Source organism: Penicillium lagena, assembly GCF_028827675.1.
Source record: "Penicillium lagena strain IBT 129212 chromosome Unknown utg000008l_segment0_segment0, whole genome shotgun sequence".
In the NCBI taxonomy this organism is placed as follows: Eukaryota; Fungi; Ascomycota; class Eurotiomycetes; order Eurotiales; family Aspergillaceae; genus Penicillium; species Penicillium lagena.
Genome location: NW_026623229.1, coordinates 2,665,927 through 2,685,900, shown reverse-complemented (window position 1 = coordinate 2,685,900; position 19,974 = coordinate 2,665,927). Strand labels below are relative to the sequence as shown.

The window sequence follows — 19,974 nt, the reverse complement described above, 5'->3', positions numbered from 1 at the left end:
CCTGCCCCCGTTCGCCTCTTCCCTCTTCCTCACTCTCTCCCTTCTTTCTTTCTCTCCTCTCACCCCTTTCCATCCCCTCGGGAAATTATTCTCTCTCGACACACACACCTGTACACAATCTCCATTGGCTTACCTGGCCTCCTTCAGCCTCAATTCCTCACCCGCCACTCTCCAGAATAGAAGGGCAATTGAACCAGACCACTTCCCGGGAATACCAGCTTTCGGATAATGGCCGCTCGTCATTCGCGCAAATTTCTGCGTCCTCTGCTCTACACCTCGGCCGCAGCGGCGACGGGCGCCGGTGTCCTGTACATCTCATATCGCCCACGCAATATTCCCGGTCTCGAGGCGCCTGCGGTCCCCCCACCAGGATATCGCGAGGGCAAGCTGGTACCTCCGAGTTTCCCACCGATCAAGTCGCGCAGCGAGCAGATCCAGGATCTGAAGCGCAGCCAGGAGGATGAGCCCTACGATCTGCTGGTGATTGGCGGTGGTGCCACGGGATCGGGCATTGCACTTGATGCCGCCACTCGAGGATTGAAGGTCGCCGTGGTGGAGAGAGACGATTTCAGTGCGGGAACCAGCAGCAAGAGTACCAAGCTGGTGCATGGTGGTGTCCGCTATTTGGAAAAAGCGGTTTGGGAGTTGGACTATAACCAGTATAAGCTCGTGAAGGAGGCGCTCCGCGAGCGCAAGTACTTCCTGAACACGGCGCCGCACCTCTCCCAGTGGCTGCCGATCATGGTGCCGCTACAGAAATGGTGGCAAGCTCCCTATTTCTGGGCGGGTACCAAGGCCTACGATTTTCTGGCCGGCTCCGAGGGTATCGAGAGCTCCTACTTCCTGACCAAGAGCAAGGCGATCGATGCATTCCCCATGCTGAAGCGGGACTCGGTTATTGGAGCCATGGTCTACTATGACGGCGCTCACAACGATTCGCGCATGAATGTTTCGCTGGCCATGACCGCTGCGCTGTACGGAAGTACCGTGGTGAACCACCTGGAGGTCACCGGACTGACCAAGGATGAAGCGGGCAAGCTCAACGGTGCGCATGTCAAGGATGTGATCCCCCAGAGGAACGGCCAAGACTCGCCGCAGTTCACCATCCGAGCCAAGGGTATCATCAACGCCACTGGCCCCTTCACTGACTCGATTCGCAAGATGGATGAGCCCGAAACCAAGGAGATTGTGGCTCCTAGTTCCGGTGTCCACATTATTCTTCCTGGCTACTACAGCCCTTCCAACATGGGATTGATTGACCCATCTACCTCCGATGGACGTGTGATCTTCTTCCTGCCGTGGCAAGGCAACACCATCGCCGGTACCACTGATCAGCCTTCGGAGATTTCCACGCAACCCGAACCGTCGGAGAAGGACATCAATTGGATCCTGTCCGAGGTGCGCAGATACATTGCCCCTGATATCGCTGTCGACCGAGGCGATGTTCTTGCTGCGTGGTCAGGTATCCGTCCCCTGGTCCGCGACCCGAAGGTGAAGAGCTCCGAAGCGCTGGTTCGCAATCACCTCATCTCCGTTTCTCAGTCCGGTCTGTTGACCTGTGCCGGTGGCAAATGGACCACGTACCGCCAGATGGCCGAGGAGGCCGTGGATGAGGCCATCAGCTCCTTCAAACTGAAGCCTCGCGAAGTGGTCTCCGTCCCGGACATCAGCGGCGTGGGTGGCAGCGGGTTGGTTTCCGATGGTGCCGTGCTGGACGGTAGCTGCCAGACTCACCAGGTGCGCCTTATCGGTGCTCACGGCTACTCAAAGACACTCTTCATCAACCTCATCCAGCACTTTGGTCTTGAGACCGACGTCGCCCAGCACCTCACGACGGCCTATGGTGACCGCGCATGGCAGGTTGCCGCCTTGTCCTCTCCCACGAATGCCCGCTTCCCCGTGCGAGGCTGCCGCCTCTCGGCCCTCTACCCATTCATCGATGGCGAGGTCCGTTATGCTATCCGCCATGAGTATGCTCAGACTGCAGCCGACGTGATTGGGCGCCGCACTCGCTTGGCCTTTTTGAATGCCGAGGCGGCGCTTGAAGCGCTCCCCGGCGTCATTGAACTGATGGGCGAGGAGTTGAAGTGGAGCAATGCACGCAAGGATCTGGAATGGAAGGAATCTCTGGCCTATCTGCGCTCCATGGGTCTTCCCAAGAGCCTCCTCGGTCTATCCAGACACGATGTGCAAGGAGGTCGAGTGAAGGAGCTCGATGATGCAGACCGCAACCCATCCACCCGGATTGGTATGTAACTTCACGCCATGAATAGTCCTTTTTTTTTCTGACTCTTTTCTTAGAACCCCCAGCGGACATGCTCGAGACCGACGCTCGGTCGACCAACAAATAGATTTGTTTTTTAATATAGAGCCACGTTATGTAAAATAGAATTGGTTGTTTTCTTTCCCTGTCCCTCTCTCTCTTTCTCTTTTTCCCTTTCTCTGCCCAATGCCTCGCGGTTTCCCTAACGGAAAGACCCCCCCCCCCCCCCCAGGGAAGGCGCTTCCTCTCATCGCCAACCGTTCGACCCTTCGATGCTGTTTCTCTATCACCCCTGCATGTCATTAGCCTCCCAACACCCACCATGGATCGACCACAGAAACACCGGGGTTCTACCTCTTCCGGCGCGCATAAGGCGAACGCATCACAGGATGACAAGATAACCTTGTCACCCACGGAAGGATGCTCTGAGAAACAGGATCCATTCGGAGATGAGACCCACGCTGGCGTGAAGTACAAGACGATGGTGTGGTGGTGAGGTTTCCCATTTTGATAACCCGCGATGGTTGATGGCACTGAAATCATTCCATCCAGGCAAGCCGGGATGGGTAAGTCCACCTTCTAAAACGTTGTTTCCTGTATTCCAGCCTTACACCGTTAGTGATGATCGCGGAGACAATATCCCTGGGGATTCTGGCGCTCCCCAAAGCGTTGTCGACATTAGGGCTCCTCCCGTATGCAGCGACCACCCTGCTCTGGTCGGCAGGGCTGCCCAGACTGACGTTTCTTCCCAGGGGGATTCTCGCAATACTTGGAATCGGAATCATATCGACATATACAGGATACACCATCGGACAGCTGAAACGCTGTTATGTACAGATCCACAGCATGGCAGATGCTGGAGATATCCTTTTCGGACGGCTAGGCCACAGAATACTAGGTTCTGCACAGCTTATTTTCCTCGTTTTTGTCATGGCTGGCCATATCCTGACCTTTTCTATCATGATGAACGTCCTGACTGAACATTTTACCTGTACCATCGCGTTTTCTGTGCTGGGCTTGGTCGTCTCGTTTGTCCTGACTCTTCCACGGCGACTCGAGGATCTGTCTCACATCTCCACTGTGAGCTTCATCAGTATTATTGGAGCAGTGCTGACCAGCATGATCGGTGTTTCTGTGAGCCGTCTGGGCCCGGCCCAGTTACCTCTTTTCTCTCCCACCCCTTCGGTGCACGATGCATGTCTTGCCATCGCGAATATTGTCTTCGCATACGCCGGAAATGTTGCCTTCTTCACATTTTTCTCCGAGCTGAAGGAGATCAACGACTATCCCAAAGCGTTGGCGCTCCTGCAAGTGAGCGAGATGGTTTTATACACTGTGACTGCAATCGTCATCTACGCCTTTGTTGGACCAACTGTTGCATCGCCAGCTCTAAATTCAGCAGCAAGCTTATTTCGAAGAATCTCCTACGGAATTGCCATTCCCACTGTACGTATTGATGCAATGCACTGAATCAAGGGAGGTTCCTAATCCTGACTATCAGATCGTTATTGGGGGCGTGGTGAATGCCCATGTGGCGGTCAAGTCCATCTATGTCCGCACCGGCCGAGGTAGTAACTCCATGCACACATGTTCATACACGGCCAGAGCTTTGTGGGCGGCCATTTGTGTTGTGCTTTGGGTCTTCTCGTGGGTCATTGCTGAGAGCATTCCGGTCTTCAACGACGTTTTAGGCCTTGCGGTGAGTACGGTCAATATGTGGAATATCATCCTCCGGGCTGATCGATAGCACAGAGTTCGCTGTTTGCCAGCTGCTTTTCATTTGGCCTGCCAGGTCTATTTTGGCTTCATTTGAACCGCCATCGCTTGTTTATCACTCGGAAGCAACTGTGTTTGTTTGGTATCAACACATTCTTGGTTTGCCTTGGGATCATGATTGTAGGTGTAGCTCTGGTTGCATATTTGCTTATGCTAATCGTCCTCCAGTGTATCGTTGGAGTGTATTCATCGGTTCGGTCTATTTTCCGGAATTTGCAGGAAGGAATTGGGGGTGAGCGCTTTTCATGTGCAGACAACTCGCTGTACTAGGAGAGGGAGAGGAATGGGCCTTTATGTTTAGCAGACTGGCATAGTCGGTGAAGTGTATTATTATTTTGGAACCAACGGGGAGTACAATACACGGGGGCACCGGAGTACCTCTTACCCACGCGAGTCATTTTCCCCCGCGCTCCCCCCGGTCTCCATCCCCTGAGTCCTCCAGTCGGAGAATTCAGCGAATTTAGAAACACCTAGTGAGTGACTAGGACGAAAGGCTGCGGCCACGCACTTCTTTCCGTTGGAGAGAATATCACATTTATGCCAAGCTATAGATCACTCCACCGGGGCCCCATTCGGAAGTACCGTTCTGTATAATAATGTAGGCCTACATAATGTATACTCTGAAATACATAAACGAGTGCCGACTCCGGCATGCAGGCGAGCATTCACTCCATCCGACCTCTCCAATCGAGAGGGTTCCGTTGGGCAGCCACAGACCCGCACCGTTTGATTGCCTTCCTCTAGCTCCCTGCGACATGCATGTCACCCTGGCAGATGGAAAACGGCCGTCGCAACACAAGCCCTGCTCACTCCTCCCCCACCCGAAACGGAACACAGACGTCAGGGGACGGTACTTCCGATGTCTGTCTATCTTGTGGTACAGATGCAGTGCATCAACAATGATCAAACAACGCCCCTGGCTCCTGGCACATTGCCCAGACAGACACTCAGGAGCGCAGAGTTGCCTTCAACTGGATATCACGAGAGATGCGATAGTATCACCCTGGAGACTTGGCATAGCCCAGTTCAGTCCATATAGCTCCCCCTTCCTTGGGCTGCCGTGGACAGAGGACCTTGATGTGCCCACGGATGCCACACCGTTTATCGGACATCGATCAAGACGAACCCATATATCACATCGGATTAAAGCGTAATTTCCAATGAACTGGTGTATATGCTCCAAACCAACATGCTCGCATCATTTTCCCCAGTTATTTTCGACATCCATCCGCCTCCGGTGTGGTGCGTTGGTAATTATCCCAAAAGCGCGCTACGGCCCTTTGAGCGACAGGCTGACCGCGGAAGCGCTCGAGGAAGTAATTGAAGAGAGCGAATTCATCGCGAGTGAGAACGTAGGTATCCGGCTGGGCTAAAATGCGTCGCCACAACTCGTTGATGGCAGATTCAAGAACCGCGGTCGTCTGCGGATCGACGGGGCCATCTTCGCAATTCCGGGCTCGCTCTAGGGCTTGTCGGATCCTAGTTTGGCTCGTGGAGGGGTTGGAATCAGACATTGCGGGCCGTCCACGGCGCGCGCGCGTCGGCGAGGATGTAGTACGCTGAGAGAAGGGATTCTCGCCGACGTGTTGACAGCGGGAATTGACAATGCGCACCCGCGGGTCTGATAAAGGAGGGAGGAGAATCAGACGGGGCCGCGGGCGTAGAATAAGTCAAATCCTGCATGAGACCAAGCGCTGGGAATTCCGAGGTCTTTTCAATTAAATGGAGCCCGGTGTGGAGCAGGGGGAGGGAGGGGGCAAGGGAGCCGGGCCAGTAGTCGGGAAATCCCCTCGAGTGACATCCGATAGATAACCTTCGCTGCGCCCAGCCCTGGTCCGTTACACAAAGTCAGGTACGCATCGGATTTAAGGCGCGAGACCGGGAGGTGTGTGCCGGGGCGGTAGGAAAGCCGTCAATCATGGGGCCACATTCTCAATGGCCAGGCGAGCTGTGCAGACTATGGCGTATCCCCCCAAAAAGAAATATGATTTGGAGACCGGAATTGGGGAACTTTAGAGCATAGTAATGGTGGGATGCAGGGGTGTCCTCTGGATGGGGACGTCTGTTGTACCGGCCGATTGCACGCTTGCTCTTGGCGCAACGGTTTTTCTCGGACAAATGACAAGCGCTGAGGCGAGAGACTAAGTCGGCAAGGATTCAGGCGAGGCCGGGAGATGATTAGTGCAGGAGCTGTCCCCTAGGATCAGACGACAGGTCGCTTAACGGCATTAGGTTCGAAACTTGCAGGGCGCATGGTGCCCTGGTGCACTCGGAGCGGGAAAATTGCATGCTACCAGCCAGCCCGGTGTATGACTTAAGTGGGGACGGTGTCTGGCTAAGATGTTGAGGCTCCCCGGGGAGTGCAAGCATTTCCGTCCGGCAGGGCATTTCCGGAATGCATCCATGCCTGAATAGCCGCCGCGCCTTGATTGCAGCTCTTTCGGTGCAACTAACACAAACGTCAGCGGCTTCGTTTCCTTGTCCAAGAGGGATGACTGGCGCCATTCGCACCGCATCTGATCGAGCAGAGACCTCGGTCCAATCGAATCCTCACGAAATCACTCACCGGAGCCCAGACTAAGAGTGGAAGGTGCACAGCGTTGGCCCTAAGGATTCCACTCGGAGACCGATTCTTTCTGTGCATCAAATCTGCCACAGGGGGTTTCCCTCTGCCCACAGGGCTTTTTGATTATGCTGACTAGATATGCCGACCGTGTGTGCGGAGCGTGGCCCCATGTCGTTGGATGTGGACCATGAACGGGAATCGATTTGATTTTGTGAACGAGTTGCTCAGATGCCCGATACGTATCTTTCAAGTCCTCCAGGTCTCTTAATACTGTGTCTGGCCGTCGTGGCTCCGCCCCGGGAGATTTTGCAGCAATTCCCTCAGGCACGTCTCTGGCTCATCTGGGCTCCCTTCTTGTCGAAAGTATGTCGGGCAGTTGCAATGACTGAGATCATGAGCTGCCATTTGCGCAGGTTTGTGGGCAACGAGAAAATGCCGAATGGAAGGTCTCCCATCGATCTGAGGTGCTTGGCCGAACGTCGTCACTCTCTAGCGCTCGGGCATGTTGGCGGAGAAAGCAAGGTGAGATCTGGGTATTTGCGGCATCCAAATAATCCAGCAAAAGACGGCCCCTGAAAGGAATAAGACGAAATGAAGAAGAGGCTGCAGTGCCTGAATCATGGAAGCTCCACCGGAGACGACCAGCCGCAACTCTAAATCATCGGAACCTGACCGGACACCCGAGGGTCTGTGAATGTTCCGATGGAGCATTGCAAGATCAGTCCACCAGTCTCGGGATTGCCCCCAAACGGTGTAGTGGACGAGTCAGACCCCACGGGTGCACGGAATGTTTCTTTTGCAGCCAAAAACCCTTCAGCGATTGACCTCTACTGGGAGAAATTAGTCCTGGGCTGGTAAGAACGGCGGAGTGCGACGACATATGCTGGAAATTCGGGGAACCCGACGAAATAGGAGAATGGATTCGCGATGAACGGGGCAGGGAAATGCGATTCGTTGCCATCCTCCTGCTAGGTTTGAGAATGGATGTTTCGAAGATGATGATATTGCTCCCAACTTCCCAGTCTACAGTTCGTTCCTAAGAACATGAAAGGACTTCATTTGAATGAGCTTGCCTTTGTACCAAGATTACCAACCCGACGACGTTCGTCTGCGTCCAGGCTCTGCTTTTCAGGTAGCTGCTTCCACCGAGGATAATCGTAAATCATCCAATCTGGTCATGATCTATACGATGACTAAGCTCCACCGGAGATCTCTCGATCCCCACCGCGGCGTCGTTCTCAATTCCTTCGACACTCCGCCATGGTCTACTACTTCACCTCGAACGTGGTCAGCCCGGCCGCGTTTATCTACGTCGGTAAGGACAAATTTGAAAGTACGCCGCCCACTCTTTCGCTACAGATCCGGTCGTCTAATGGTCCCGCCAGATGAGGGTCTTATAAATTTCGGCTTGGAAAGCGATGTCTGGTGCGATCTGCTTGCTCTACCCTGGCCTGAAGTGTATCGCTGACCTGTCACAATAGGGTTTGTGTTTTCTCCTCTTCGTGTAATGACCCAATCGCTCTGATACGGGGCCTCGCAGTTCCACGTCGATAACCTGTCGAGTGCGCACGTCTACGTGCGCCTACGCGACGGCGAAACATGGGATAACATCCCCGAGCCGCTCCTGGAGGACTGCGCGCAGCTTACAAAGGCAAACTCCATCGAGGGTCAGTCATCCTCGACGAATATGGGTACTTCGGAGGGGCTCATCAGTGGTACAGGAAATAAAAAGGACAACATTACCATCATCTACACGCCGTGGTCGAACCTGAAGAAGGATGGGTCAATGGCGACAGGCCAGGTCTCGTTCCACAACCCTAAATTAGTGAAAAAGGTGTTGGTCCGGGTGCGCGAAAATCCCATCGTCAACCGGCTCAACAAGACCCGGGTCGAGAAATTCCCGGACCTCCGTGCCGAAAAGGAGGAGTGGTTGAAGAAGAAGCAGCACGAAGAGAGGAAAATAAGAGAAGAGCAGAAGGCTCGAGACAAACAGGAGAAGCGGGAGCGCGAGCAACTGAAGTGGCAGAAGGACCATGCGTATGACGATATGTTCAGCGAGGAAAACATGGAGGCCAGCAGCAACCAGGATCGCGATGCGGACTTTCTCGACGATTTTATGTGATCATCTTTACAGCTCAGCAATCGATATATCATTATTCATGGCTGTGCCGTGTAGTTTGTGCTGGATGTTTAGTTCGTTAACTGAGTTTACTTGGTTCACGAACGTTAGTAGATGCGATTAATCATCGGCGGGAAAGGGCCACGCTAACTAATAGTGTCGTGACAGCTCGACCGGTGCCGTGTTCTTTTCCTTCTATTCCTTTTCCCATCCCACTCAGCAATGGCCGACTCTGCTGCTGCCACAGGTGCGCGCTTTGCTTGTCTGTCCTGGATTCCCTCTGACTCAATTAGGCCCCAAGCCGAAGAAGAACAGGAAGAACAAGGGCGCCAAGGCCAAGGCCACGCAAGATGCCCCAACAGTCCCCAATGCCACTGTGAGTGATGGGTCTTGGGATTGTCACGCTCGACCATGCTGATCCTACCCTCCAGGACGAGCCGAATGGGTCAGACGAGGATTCCGAAGGGGACCCCGCCCCCGATGCTGCTAAGCGCGACCCAGCAGAGGACAACCCGACCGACCAGCACGTCAACAACCAAGACCATGAGATTACCCACAGTGCCAATGAACCCCCGATTCCCGCCTCCGATGGCAGCGAGCCCAAAGACCGCTTTGATGCACTAGTGCGGGACCGCGATTCCTTACGCGCCGAAGTGACCGATATGCGCAAGTCGCTGGAGGAGATCCAGTCCAAGCACAGCGCCGAGATGGAGACGCTCCAGCAAAAACTGGATGATGCTGAGAGCAAGAAGGAACAGGCCGAGACCCAGTTCCAGAAGCTGCTGGAACGGGTGAATACGATCAAATCCCAACTCGGGGAGCGCCTCAAAGAGGATGCCGTGCGTTTGAATTGCCCCCTTGGCGGAAAAATCCGGCTCATACCATGCTACAGGAAGAATTGGCCCAGACCCGATCGCAGATTGAGGAGCTCGAGGATGAGAATACAAATCTGAAGATGCAGCTAGATGACAAGACCACACAACTATCTGCACTGACCGAGGATGCAGCCGAGAAAGTGAAGGAGCTTGCTACATTGCGGGACCGGACAACTCTATCCCAGCAGAACTGGCTGAAGGAGAAAGACGAGCTTCTTGAGCAAGAGTCCTATCTCCAGTCAGAGTTCGAGCAAGCCAAGGAGGCCATGCATAATTGGGAAGTTCTGGCAATGGAGGAGCGCTCCATTCGTGAGAATCTCGGTGAGAAAGTTGCGGATTTGGAAGAGCAGCTCGGCGGGTTGAGGGATGCCTATGAGAAAGTATCCAGCGAACGCGACAGCCAGCAAGGCGCGGTCGATGGCCTACAGCGGGCCCTGCAGGAGATACAAACGGCTCGGAAGCAGGAATTGCGAGAGCTCGTTGAAAGCTCCGATGCGCAGCTGGAAGAGCTTCGGAAGTCCCTGCGGGATGCTGAAAAGCAAGCAGCCGAGGCCGACAAGGGTCTCCAAACCGCACAGGAAGAACTGGAGCGGGTACGACCATTTGAGAAGGAGGTGAAGGAGAAGAATCTGCTGATTGGCAAATTGCGGCACGAAGCCGTGACGCTCAATGATCATCTCACGAAGGCCTTGCGGTTTCTCAAGAAAGGCAAGCCCGAAGACAACGTCGACCGGTGAGTGTATTTGATTTCTTTTGGTCACGTCACCTTTTTTTACTGATCTTACGCAGGCACATTGTCACCAACCATCTATTACATTTCCTTGCCCTGGATCGGTCCGATCCGAAGAAGTTCCAGATCCTGCAGCTCATTGCAGCCCTTCTAGGCTGGACAGATGGTAAGCTTCCATTGATTCATCATCCGTGTCCACCGCTGACCAGTCCAACAGAACAGCGTGAGCAGGCTGGTCTTGCTCGCCCGGGGACGTCGACCATGACGCTGCGCGTGCCGGGCACTCCGCATCGCACCCCGAGCACGCCGTCCCTGGCGACCGAGTTTATGGACAATGGGGCCTCGAGCAAGGAGACGCTGGCAGAGCTGTGGTCCAACTTCCTGGAACAAGAAGCACAGGCCGGAGACCTCAACATGATGCGACGAGGCAGCCACCCGGGGCCATCCCGGTCATAACATACGTGTACTTAAGTCGCTCTACATACCATATTTCGTGTCCCGTGGGGCTTTCCTTTCTCAGCTGCCGCCACTTTTATCAGGGTGCTCAGAGTCAGACTCACTGAGTAAATTTCAGTACGTGCTCGGACTCACTCATTCCTTGGGATTTGTTAGTACAGGCATCTATGAAACTTCCTTGGGTCTAGATCTAAAGAAAACAAGCGTCAAGAGGTTTCTCTGTCGACAACGTTTGGAGAGTTCGATCAGATACCTTGTTGTCATATTACTATCTTATTTCAATATATGGAAAGTTCATATTGTTATTTACAACCTGCCTATTGATATCAATGTGGCGCAAGGCTTTATTTATATACTCCATGAAACCCAATCTAAACGCCTCGCAATTCAACACTACGGCTAAGACACATCGCAGCCTCAACGCGACTCCTATCTGTTAGAGATGCAAATCGTACCTATTTGAAACCTTGGATTCGAGGTATAAAAAAAGCAATATGGGTGATAGGTGTGGATAACTGCCAGAGTTTGGTGTCTGAGGGAGTCCTCAGGCATCAGATTCATGAGGGAAACCACTACTTGCCGAGGTGGTACATTCCATGCATGATGATGAACTAAGCCGACATCGAGATGCCAAATCGCGCACTCGATTTGTATTCTCTTACGCACATTAGCCTGCTCAATATATGTTAACATAAGAATTTTATTATTATTTCCTTTTTTGAAAAAAGTTCGGACTATATCATCATCTTTATTTATTATTGTTAAGGGAGAGAAAAGAAATAAATATTATATTGAAATCTACCTTTAAGTATCAATTACTCAAACCTTTTCACCACAACGCTAGGTGACGGTAAATAGGACGTCGAAAATGGCGTCCTTCGTCCTTCGACGCCATTTTCCGGCGTGCTTTTTACTAGGATCTTAGTCATTCACATATCATGTGATACGATTGAACTATGTGCTCTCTGAGCGCTCAGGGCTACTCTGTGATCTGCTCAGCCTTCGCTCAGGGTGCCCAGAGCAGATTAGAGGTGACGTGTGTTCTTTCTATCTCTGATCCGCTCATTGCCGCTCAACACAAAAATAGAACTGTCCTTTTTCTTTTGAGTATAGACCTTCCAGAGTCATTTTCTCTAGTACTTACGGGTCTTCTCCCCCCCTTAATAAATCAACCGTAGACTTGACGTAGAAGAACTCGCCTACAACGGCTATTAATGAAATTGAACGGGAGATGCCGTCAGGACATATTACCATTGTTATAACGTTATCATCAGTACGTAAATTGATGATCATGTGACCCAACACGCTCCTTCCCAAACATCTAACTCCTCCCAAGCCTCCCACTTTCCCTCTTAACTCAGAACTTCTTTGTTTCAACATGGTTATCGATGAAGCCGCCCCCGCCATCCTCGACTGTGATGCAGTGGTCATCACAGCATCGGCAAGCCAGTTTGCTACACAATCGGCATTCAAAGAGCGTGTCGTCTGTGATACGGTGCAGGCTCTGGACCATCACGACTTTGTGTATACGGACGTTCCCACAGCGTGGGGGAGTCGGTATTCGAACTATTATACGACAGTTTTCGGTAAGTTAGAAGACCCCATCCCTCGACGTTCTTATATACTCATTCTACTAGAAAGAGCTGGAATCCAAAAACTGGGGTTCTGTGGATTCGAACCGTGCCCAAGGAAATCCACGACTGCCACCAAGCCTGGTTCGCTCTTCAGCAGAAGCGTTGGCTACAGAATGGTAATTTCACGGATGCAGAGGACGAGCTTCTAGAATATCGGTTGGGACTAGTAAGTTCTCTTCCAATCTGCTTGTCTGAACAGGGTCTAATATACGTAGCGATTGTCTTCACGTCGGGTCCATACCGGACGATCCGTAAGGAGCCCGATTACTTCCTCCGCCCTGACGGCCTCGAGTTGCCGACTGTTGCAGTCGAGACCGGTTGGAGTGAATCACAACCCTTACTTCACAGAGATATGAATGTACTGCTCGTGGGAGGGGACCCTAACATCAGAAGAGTATTCATACTGAAGTGGACAAGACTACAGTCGGGGGTCGGGGGCTCCGTCGAGCTATGGAAGAGGCAAGTTGGACAGCCTATCCCAATTATAGTCCAACGTGAGGTATGTCGACACTCTTAATCAGCTTTTCACGGGCTCATTACTAAGTTTGGCATAGATAGTGTTCCCTCGGCCGGCATCTGGCAACGCACAGACATTCTCTATGAAAAGACGAGATCTTTTTGGGTCGACGTTATTGCGCGGTAGAAATGGTGACGATGTCCTTCTGTTTGACGTCGAGCTGCTACGGGTCAAAGCGGCCGAAGCTCTACAGCGTATGAATATGACACCCGCGGTCTAAGAGCGGTATGGGCGCAGCTATGTGCCTAGGAGGAGGCGGTTTCAAATGGATTGCTCTTGTAATGATAAGAATAACGTTTTACGAAGGAATGAACTTTAACATACGTCATCTGTTGATCAAAGGTTAACGCCGTTATCGTCTATAGCTAATCGTAGGAATATATATGTTCGTAGTAGATTAGACGTAGAGAGGCTTCTAGGAATATCGCTTGACTCATTTATAGTGAAGCGGATACGTGACGTGAGCTAAGAATGTAACTTACTATTTCGAGTCACTAGTGTTATATAGGCCTAAGTCACGGAGTGGCGATGCGTTCTAGAACTTAGACGTAGTAGGAATTCGGATTTGCACAAACTAGAAATTGATATTGATCCTAGTATTAAAAATGGTATAGGATGTTAGATATTTCCTACAAGGGCAGAGAAGAGAATTCCGCCATCTGTTTTACGTAAATAGGGCCGAATAAGAGTTGGCTATAGAAGCCTATTTCGGTAGTGTAAAGGAAAAAACGTAGGGATGAGGGGTAGTTTGATTTCTGAGGTAGATTTAAGAAAATCGAGTTTGTCACTAGGAAGTTCGAAAGGGAGGGTGAAAGTTGCCAGGAACATGGCAAAACGTCATTATGGCCTAGTCTCCTAGGAACATTAATAGGTAGTAGAGCGGCTAGCATCGGAGTAGGCGAAGGACTGGAGGCACGATGACAACTAAAGGAGGTGAGCAACGGGGTGAGCGCTTAGGTCCCGCTTAAATCCCGCTCAGAGACTACTCAGAGTCATTTAGAATTACCTCTTAATAGAGGAGTAGGATAAACCTTTATAGATGAGTAAGCATTTACTAAATCTCCTTTATATATTCCTCTATATTGAGATCTTGCAGCAGAAGAACGTTTAGTTAATCTACCTGCAGCTTCTATTTACTCTTTTAGAGATCAGAGCGCACACCGCCTTTATTATTCTGCCGGCTGTTTTCGTCTTGGGGTTGTCCCCGCTAACGGACGGGAGTCATTCTCTCACTCTCCTTCATGCGCTGGACTCTGCGTGCTGCTGTTTCCTCCTTCTCTTCCTCCCCTGTGTTCTGCGTGACTCGCTCTAAATCTACAATGGCTCCCGCTGCTGGTACCTTTCACGCCTTGAACCACCGGCAAAAAAGCAAAAACTGACTCGGTCAACAAACAGTCCAGAAATTTCGCCCGGTGGTGATCTCAGGCCCCTCAGGCACCGGTAAATCGACGCTGCTTAAGCGCCTCTTCGCCGAGTATCCTGAAAAGTTCGGGTTTTCAGTCTCGCGTGCGTCTTCTTCTCTCTCTACTGGCCCTTCCAAGAAATCCACTAACCCCATGCAATTGGTACACAGACACAACTCGATCCCCACGACCAGGTTAGCAACATCGGGCACATGAAGTTTGATTGGTTGATTGATCCCCCCCCCCCCCCCCCCCACCAGGCGAGCAAGACGGACGCGAGTACAATTTCACGACGAAGGAAGCTTTCCTGGACCTCGTTGCGCAGAACGGGTTCATTGAAAACGCGCAGTTCGGAGGGAACCACTACGGCACCAGTGTACAAGCTGTGAAGGATGTGGCAGATAAAAGCAGGATTTGCATTCTTGACATCGAGATGGAGGTATGCACGACCCCAATGGCTCTGGGAGGATAGTTTTGCTGATATGGTGTTCTACTGCAGGGCGTGAAACAAGTCAAGCGCACCGACCTCAACGCACGATTCCTATTCCTCGCGCCGCCGTCCCTGGAGGAGCTGGAGAAGCGATTGCGCGGCCGGGGCACGGAGTCCGAGGACAGCCTGAGGCAGCGACTGGCGCAGGCACGGAACGAGCTCGAGTATGCGCAGCAGCCCGGGGCGCATGACAAGATTGTGGTGAATGATGATTTGGAGACGGCGTACACGGATCTGAGGGATTGGGTGGTGGACGAGGGACGGTTTGGTGCGTCCGAGTAGTCAATTGCACTTTGTATAGACCAGGCCGAGATTAAGAATGAGAAGTTCTTCTCATGAGTGGATGATTAAAGGAAACTAAGTACATGGAAAACCGCCAGATGCCAGGCTCTCTTTTTTTTGGAAATTCTGGCAGTCAACACAAATCCTAGACAATAAGAGACAAGCCCGGTCAGAAACGACCGGAATGGGAGGATACAAAAAACTTGGGAGAAAAACACAGGAGACGAAAAAAGGGATATCTGCAAGGGCCTGCTGGCGTCAAAGAGGACAGGAAGTTTTCGAGGAAGACAGAAGAAACAAAAGAGCCTGGAAGACCGCCGGACTACCGATTCACCGAGCACCACTCATAGGCAGAACTCAGTATCCGTTCATGGCTCCCCGCTGGGAGTTGCGGCTGAGCTCGCGCTCGGCGGACGGGCTGATGGGTCGGCTGCCACCGGTGTGGCCGCCCGCGGCGCTGCTCTCCTTCAGGGCCAGCAGTTGCTTAGCACGGAAGGTCTCGTAGTGGATCTGGCTGGTGGTCTCAACCAGGTCCTGGAGGTGAGTCCGGGTCAGAAAGTTGCGCAGATAGACAAATTCGCAGTGGGTCTCGTCCTCGACGTTGATGACACCCCAGCGGTTCTGGCGACCGCGGACCTGCTTGCCGTCGACGACGATGGTCTTCTCGCTACCAACCACCGAGAAGGGGATGATGTCCTGCGGTCGAGTCAGCACAGGTCCAGTTCGAATGGAGGAAGAGATCGTACCTTGATCTGGGCATTGATCGCACGCTCCTCGTCGTCGAGCTCGTCGTTATCGTAAGGGTACATCTTCAGGTTGTGGAAGGAAAACTCCTCCTTGATCCGCTCCTTGAAGGCCTGGCGCTCCTCCAAGGTCAGGGAGTCAGCCTTGGCGATCACGGGAACGACGTTGACCACATCAGAGAGCTTCTTCAGAACGACAATATCAATCGGCTTGAGGCTACACAGATGAGACGATTAGCTGGCTGCGCGGTCCTTGGCAAGCGGGGACACTCACGCATGGCCCGAGGGCTGGATGAAGAACAAGCAGCAGTGGATACGGGTATCTTGGATGTAGCGCTCCCGCTGAGCCGTGAGCTCCTTCCGCAGGTAGGCAGAGTGCTGATCCTTGATGTACTTGACGATGGGGTCCCAGCTGGCTCCATAGTTAGTTGGGTAGTTCTCGAGTTCCAATGCAAGACTAATGCATACCATCGGTCGTTGTTGACCTGGTCACCGTATCCGGGGGTGTCCACAATGTTCAGCCTCAGACGGACGCCATTCTCCTCAATGACTAGATATTCTGTTAGACCCATTGCCCTGTTTGGTTCCCATCGGTACATACTATGCGACACGGTCTGGATCTCGGTGGTGGAGCGAACGGGCTCATTGGGGGTCAAGCGGCCCTTGGAGTCAATGAGGTGGGAGGCGAAGATGGTGTTGACGAGAGTGGACTTGCCCAGACCTGTCTGGCCTGTTGGGAGGAGGAGATAGGTGAGTTTGAGACTGAGAAGTGAATGGAGGCATTGGAGGATACATACCGACGCACATCACGTTGAATTGGAAGCCGCGCTTGAGCAGCTTGCGCTCAATCTGGGAGGTGATGCTGTCGAATCCGACATGGCTGTGGGGGAAGACGGTGGGCTGGTTAGCCGAAGCGGCACTCATCGCGGCGGCCATGACGGGACGGGAAGAGAAGAGAGGTGAGGTGAGGTGAGGTTGAAGTATGTAAAGGAGAATGGAGAAGAGGATGATTATTTCCCCCTGGAAGCACAAACAGTTCGGGGCTCAGGGGGGCACGCGCTAGGCCCGACCGGGGTTAGTCAGACCTGGACCCGTCAAACCCAGACTCGCGATCTTTCTTTCTTTCGTTCGTTCACTTCCCCTCCACTCCCTCCCTCGGTCGTGTCGCCATGTCCGCCCGTATGCTCTCGGTCGCTGCGCCGCTGCGAGCATTGTCCGGCTCGCTCGGGCCCTGGCGCATCCTGCCCGCCGCACTACTGCAGCCCATTTCCCTCCAGATCCCCTCGCTGGCCGACATCTGGGACTCGGTCCTCCGCGCTGTGCCGAAGAAGAAGACATCCCACATGAAGAAACGTCACCGACAGATGGCAGGCAAGGCCTTGAAGGATGTCAAGAGCTTGAACACCTGCCCGGGCTGTGGTTCGATCAAACGCGCCCACCTCCTGTGTCCTCACTGCGTCAAGGGTATGCATCTGTGCTCGCTAAACGGGCAGGAAAGCATCAATACTAATGAATGGCTCGTACAGAGATCAAGCAGTCGTGGAAACAAGCCGCCTAAGATATGAACCCACTGGAGAAACGACACACGACTATTTTGGATTGGATGGGGCGGCTCGCACGACGGCTGCCGGGAGAGAATACTGTACTTCTAGAATTGGGTTGTGGATATATACTGCTGCATGGCATCTGGCGTCTGGTTCTGCCGGGGAATAAACTGTGAATCCCTAAAATATTTCTTTGATTGTACTATTCTTCAATGCAAATTTGACTCCCTTTATCAAATAAACCACTCAAGGCGGAAACTCGCCCGCCAACGTCACTCCGCCCACCTCACCACTTCCTCCTTCTCTTTCTCCTTCCTCCCGACTCGGGTGGAACACAACATGGTAAGATAGACTAGACCCTAAGCGCGCATGCGCCCACAACTGATCGCGACAGTCGAAACAATATCTGTCGTGGGGTTCGGCAGACAATGGTGGGGAGACACACTCAACGCTCGGTGCGCGTTCATGACTGACCTCGTCCAGCGCACCCGATCGACATCTTCTCCCTGGCCGTGACTGACAAGCATATCCTATCAGCCTCGGGCGCGTCATCGCTCAAGGTCCACTCCACCACCGACACCGAATTCCCGCTCGTGCAGTCCATCGAGGATGCCCACAAAGTGGGCTGCCACCATATTGTGACCGACGCCAAGGGCCAACGGGCGGCCAGTGCTGGCTTTGCGGGAGACATAAAGATCTGGTCTTGTCAGGAGGGCAATTGGTCCGCAGACAGGGTCATCACAGCCAATCTGACGGCGGCGGATGCCTGGGCGATTGCCTTGTCCCAGGATGGACAGTACCTGGCCGGTGCCACGCAGGACGGACACATCAAGGTATGGGACTTGAATGCCGAGGGGGCTCAAATACGTGACCACGAAACCAAAGGGAGCTTCGGCACATGTATCGACCTGGTACGTCTTGCACTCCACCTTTTCCCTAGTTCTCTTCCCTTGACACGTCCATCCAGTCTTCGGATGGCCGGTTCATTGCTAGCGGACACGAAAATGGTGCCGTCTACATATTCAGCACGGAAACCGGCCGCATGCCGTTTTCTCTATCAGGTACGCCCCCGGATTCCACTGAGACGACATGCAATGACCTAACTGGACGCAGGTCTGGTGAAGCCCGTCCGAGCGGTGTCCTTTTCGCCCGGTGGGAAGCTGCTGGCGGCAGCTGGTGATTCCAAGGTCATCGTGCTGTATGATACATCGTCCGGTGAACAAGTAGCCAACCTCTCAGGCCACTCCGCGTGGATCATGTCTCTAGCCTGGAGTCACACCGGCGAATATCTTCTCAGCGGGTCAGTTCCAAATGCTTTCCTCAATTCTGGCCATGAACTGACGCCTGTGCCAGATCGTTTGATGGAAAAGTCAAAGTCTGGTCAATCGACACCAAGTTATGTGTGGCCACCCACTCCGAGACCGAGAAAGCACTCTGGAGCGTCAAGTGGCTCCCCAAGACAGGCAAAACAGAAGGATTTGCAACCGCCGGGGCCAACCGCAGTCTGTCTTTCTACCGGGAGGCAACGGGGGGTTGAGAAGAATCACCTACATCTGACGAAGTCCATGGACATGATTGATTGTGCATAAAACCCATGCAATTCCATACTCCTCACCCCCAAGACAACGCTAAACTACTGCCCTCTTAATTCATCGCATCCACAAACAACTTGCGCATCCGCTTGAGAAACGCACCAAAGTCTCGATCCTCATTGACCAAATCCACCTCTCGCTCCAAGGCGTCCGCGTCCAGCTTGGGCCGCGTACGAAACACCTCGTAGTCACGACTGGCAGTGCCCAACTCAAACCACGCCTCCGCCTCCCAGTCCTTCTCTAACAGATGATTATACACAAACTTCAACCGATCATCCCGGCCGGCCCCATCAATCCGTAAACAAAGGTAATCCTGCCAGAACTCCAGCTCGGGTAGGTTGAGCCGCGACTGCGCATCTAGATGCTTCGCGTGAATTTTCTGGGCCTCGAGTTTTTGATTAATCGCCTTCTGCGTCTCGGCAATCTGCAGCTTGAGCCGGTCGCGCTTCGCAAGGCGGGAGTCGCGTTCCATCGTAATGGAAGAGATGGCCGCGTGCATTTCCGCCGCCTCGGCGGCTTCTTTCTGGAGGGTTTGCTCATGGGTTTGGGATTTGAGGGTGAGAATCTCGATGTCTCGCTGGCGCATCCGCTCGTCCTCTGGAAAGGTCGCGTCAATATTTGTCTCCTCTCTCCTCGCTCAGGGCATGAGCGCGACCTACCTTGCAGTTCGGCGAGATTGATGTGGAATTGATTTCGCTCCTCCAAGACCTGCTTCCGGCCACGCTCGATGAAGGCGTCGAATTTGGCGGTAAACTGGGCCATGCGGTTGCGCAGGTCCTCGAAGCCGAAGTTGATGCTGGGAAGCGAGTCGGCCATTGACGGCGCATCGGCCGAGGCGAGTGGCGGGCGCATGCCGCTCGTGGAGAGTGATGGTTCGAAGGAGGCCATATTGCAGACAGTAATCGGGGTGACTGTGGTGTTGGTGGTGAAGATGGAGTGTCAAAAGAGAAGCAACGCGGTGTTGTTGCGGTGCAACGGGATCCT

General features: G+C 53.1%; 11 protein-coding genes across 11 annotated transcripts; 7 read left to right on the top strand and 4 right to left on the bottom strand.

Annotated features, from left to right (window-relative positions):
* Window positions 1-228: 228 nt before the first annotated feature.
* Window positions 229-4,010, top strand: N7510_011697 (glycerol-3-phosphate dehydrogenase GUT2; the record flags this gene model as incomplete). The annotated part of the gene is made up of 6 exons (XM_056983621.1): window positions 229-2,252; window positions 2,302-2,380; window positions 2,496-2,755; window positions 2,869-2,955; window positions 3,016-3,709; window positions 3,765-4,010. The coding sequence occupies 6 exons, from the start codon at window positions 229-231 to the stop codon at window positions 4,008-4,010; spliced, it is 3,390 nt and encodes a 1,129-aa protein (XP_056829115.1).
* A 1,240-nt stretch (window positions 4,011-5,250) lies between these two features.
* On the bottom strand, window positions 5,251-5,553 carry N7510_011696 (uncharacterized protein; the record flags this gene model as incomplete). Its single annotated transcript, XM_056983620.1, has 1 exon — window positions 5,251-5,553. One exon carries the CDS (start codon window positions 5,551-5,553, stop codon window positions 5,251-5,253), a length of 303 nt encoding a protein of 100 aa, XP_056829114.1.
* Window positions 5,554-6,217: 664 nt separating this feature from the next.
* N7510_011695 (uncharacterized protein) lies at window positions 6,218-6,427 on the bottom strand (the record flags this gene model as incomplete). Its single annotated transcript, XM_056983619.1, has 1 exon — window positions 6,218-6,427. One exon carries the CDS (start codon window positions 6,425-6,427, stop codon window positions 6,218-6,220), a length of 210 nt encoding a protein of 69 aa, XP_056829113.1.
* Window positions 6,428-7,865: 1,438 nt separating this feature from the next.
* Window positions 7,866-8,727, top strand: N7510_011694 (uncharacterized protein; the record flags this gene model as incomplete). The annotated part of the gene is made up of 4 exons (XM_056983618.1): window positions 7,866-7,938; window positions 7,991-8,030; window positions 8,087-8,093; window positions 8,146-8,727. The coding sequence occupies 4 exons, from the start codon at window positions 7,866-7,868 to the stop codon at window positions 8,725-8,727; spliced, it is 702 nt and encodes a 233-aa protein (XP_056829112.1).
* Window positions 8,728-8,946: 219 nt separating this feature from the next.
* N7510_011693 (putative Golgi matrix protein) lies at window positions 8,947-10,785 on the top strand (the record flags this gene model as incomplete). The annotated part of the gene is made up of 6 exons (XM_056983617.1): window positions 8,947-8,971; window positions 9,018-9,100; window positions 9,156-9,563; window positions 9,617-10,332; window positions 10,389-10,495; window positions 10,547-10,785. 6 exons carry the CDS (start codon window positions 8,947-8,949, stop codon window positions 10,783-10,785), a joined length of 1,578 nt encoding a protein of 525 aa, XP_056829111.1.
* A 1,378-nt stretch (window positions 10,786-12,163) lies between these two features.
* On the top strand, window positions 12,164-13,156 carry N7510_011692 (uncharacterized protein; the record flags this gene model as incomplete). The annotated part of the gene is made up of 3 exons (XM_056983616.1): window positions 12,164-12,371; window positions 12,635-12,918; window positions 12,974-13,156. The coding sequence occupies 3 exons, from the start codon at window positions 12,164-12,166 to the stop codon at window positions 13,154-13,156; spliced, it is 675 nt and encodes a 224-aa protein (XP_056829110.1).
* Window positions 13,157-14,255: 1,099 nt separating this feature from the next.
* N7510_011691 (guanylate kinase) lies at window positions 14,256-15,111 on the top strand (the record flags this gene model as incomplete). The annotated part of the gene is made up of 4 exons (XM_056983615.1): window positions 14,256-14,271; window positions 14,332-14,442; window positions 14,600-14,778; window positions 14,839-15,111. The coding sequence occupies 4 exons, from the start codon at window positions 14,256-14,258 to the stop codon at window positions 15,109-15,111; spliced, it is 579 nt and encodes a 192-aa protein (XP_056829109.1).
* A 357-nt stretch (window positions 15,112-15,468) lies between these two features.
* On the bottom strand, window positions 15,469-16,790 carry aspD (septin aspD; the record flags this gene model as incomplete). The annotated part of the gene is made up of 6 exons (XM_056983614.1): window positions 15,469-15,807; window positions 15,858-16,071; window positions 16,129-16,266; window positions 16,323-16,404; window positions 16,456-16,584; window positions 16,652-16,790. 6 exons carry the CDS (start codon window positions 16,788-16,790, stop codon window positions 15,469-15,471), a joined length of 1,041 nt encoding a protein of 346 aa, XP_056829108.1.
* A 233-nt stretch (window positions 16,791-17,023) lies between these two features.
* On the top strand, window positions 17,024-17,419 carry N7510_011689 (mitochondrial 54S ribosomal protein bL32m; the record flags this gene model as incomplete). The annotated part of the gene is made up of 1 exon (XM_056983613.1): window positions 17,024-17,419. The coding sequence occupies one exon, from the start codon at window positions 17,024-17,026 to the stop codon at window positions 17,417-17,419; it is 396 nt and encodes a 131-aa protein (XP_056829107.1).
* Window positions 17,420-17,826: 407 nt separating this feature from the next.
* N7510_011688 (SKI complex subunit WD repeat protein SKI8) lies at window positions 17,827-18,935 on the top strand (the record flags this gene model as incomplete). The annotated part of the gene is made up of 5 exons (XM_056983612.1): window positions 17,827-17,853; window positions 17,959-18,231; window positions 18,339-18,459; window positions 18,512-18,698; window positions 18,752-18,935. 5 exons carry the CDS (start codon window positions 17,827-17,829, stop codon window positions 18,933-18,935), a joined length of 792 nt encoding a protein of 263 aa, XP_056829106.1.
* Window positions 18,936-19,042: 107 nt separating this feature from the next.
* N7510_011687 (kinetochore Spc25 family protein) lies at window positions 19,043-19,878 on the bottom strand (the record flags this gene model as incomplete). Its single annotated transcript, XM_056983611.1, has 2 exons — window positions 19,043-19,587; window positions 19,650-19,878. 2 exons carry the CDS (start codon window positions 19,876-19,878, stop codon window positions 19,043-19,045), a joined length of 774 nt encoding a protein of 257 aa, XP_056829105.1.
* Between the last annotated feature and the right edge of the window lie 96 nt (window positions 19,879-19,974).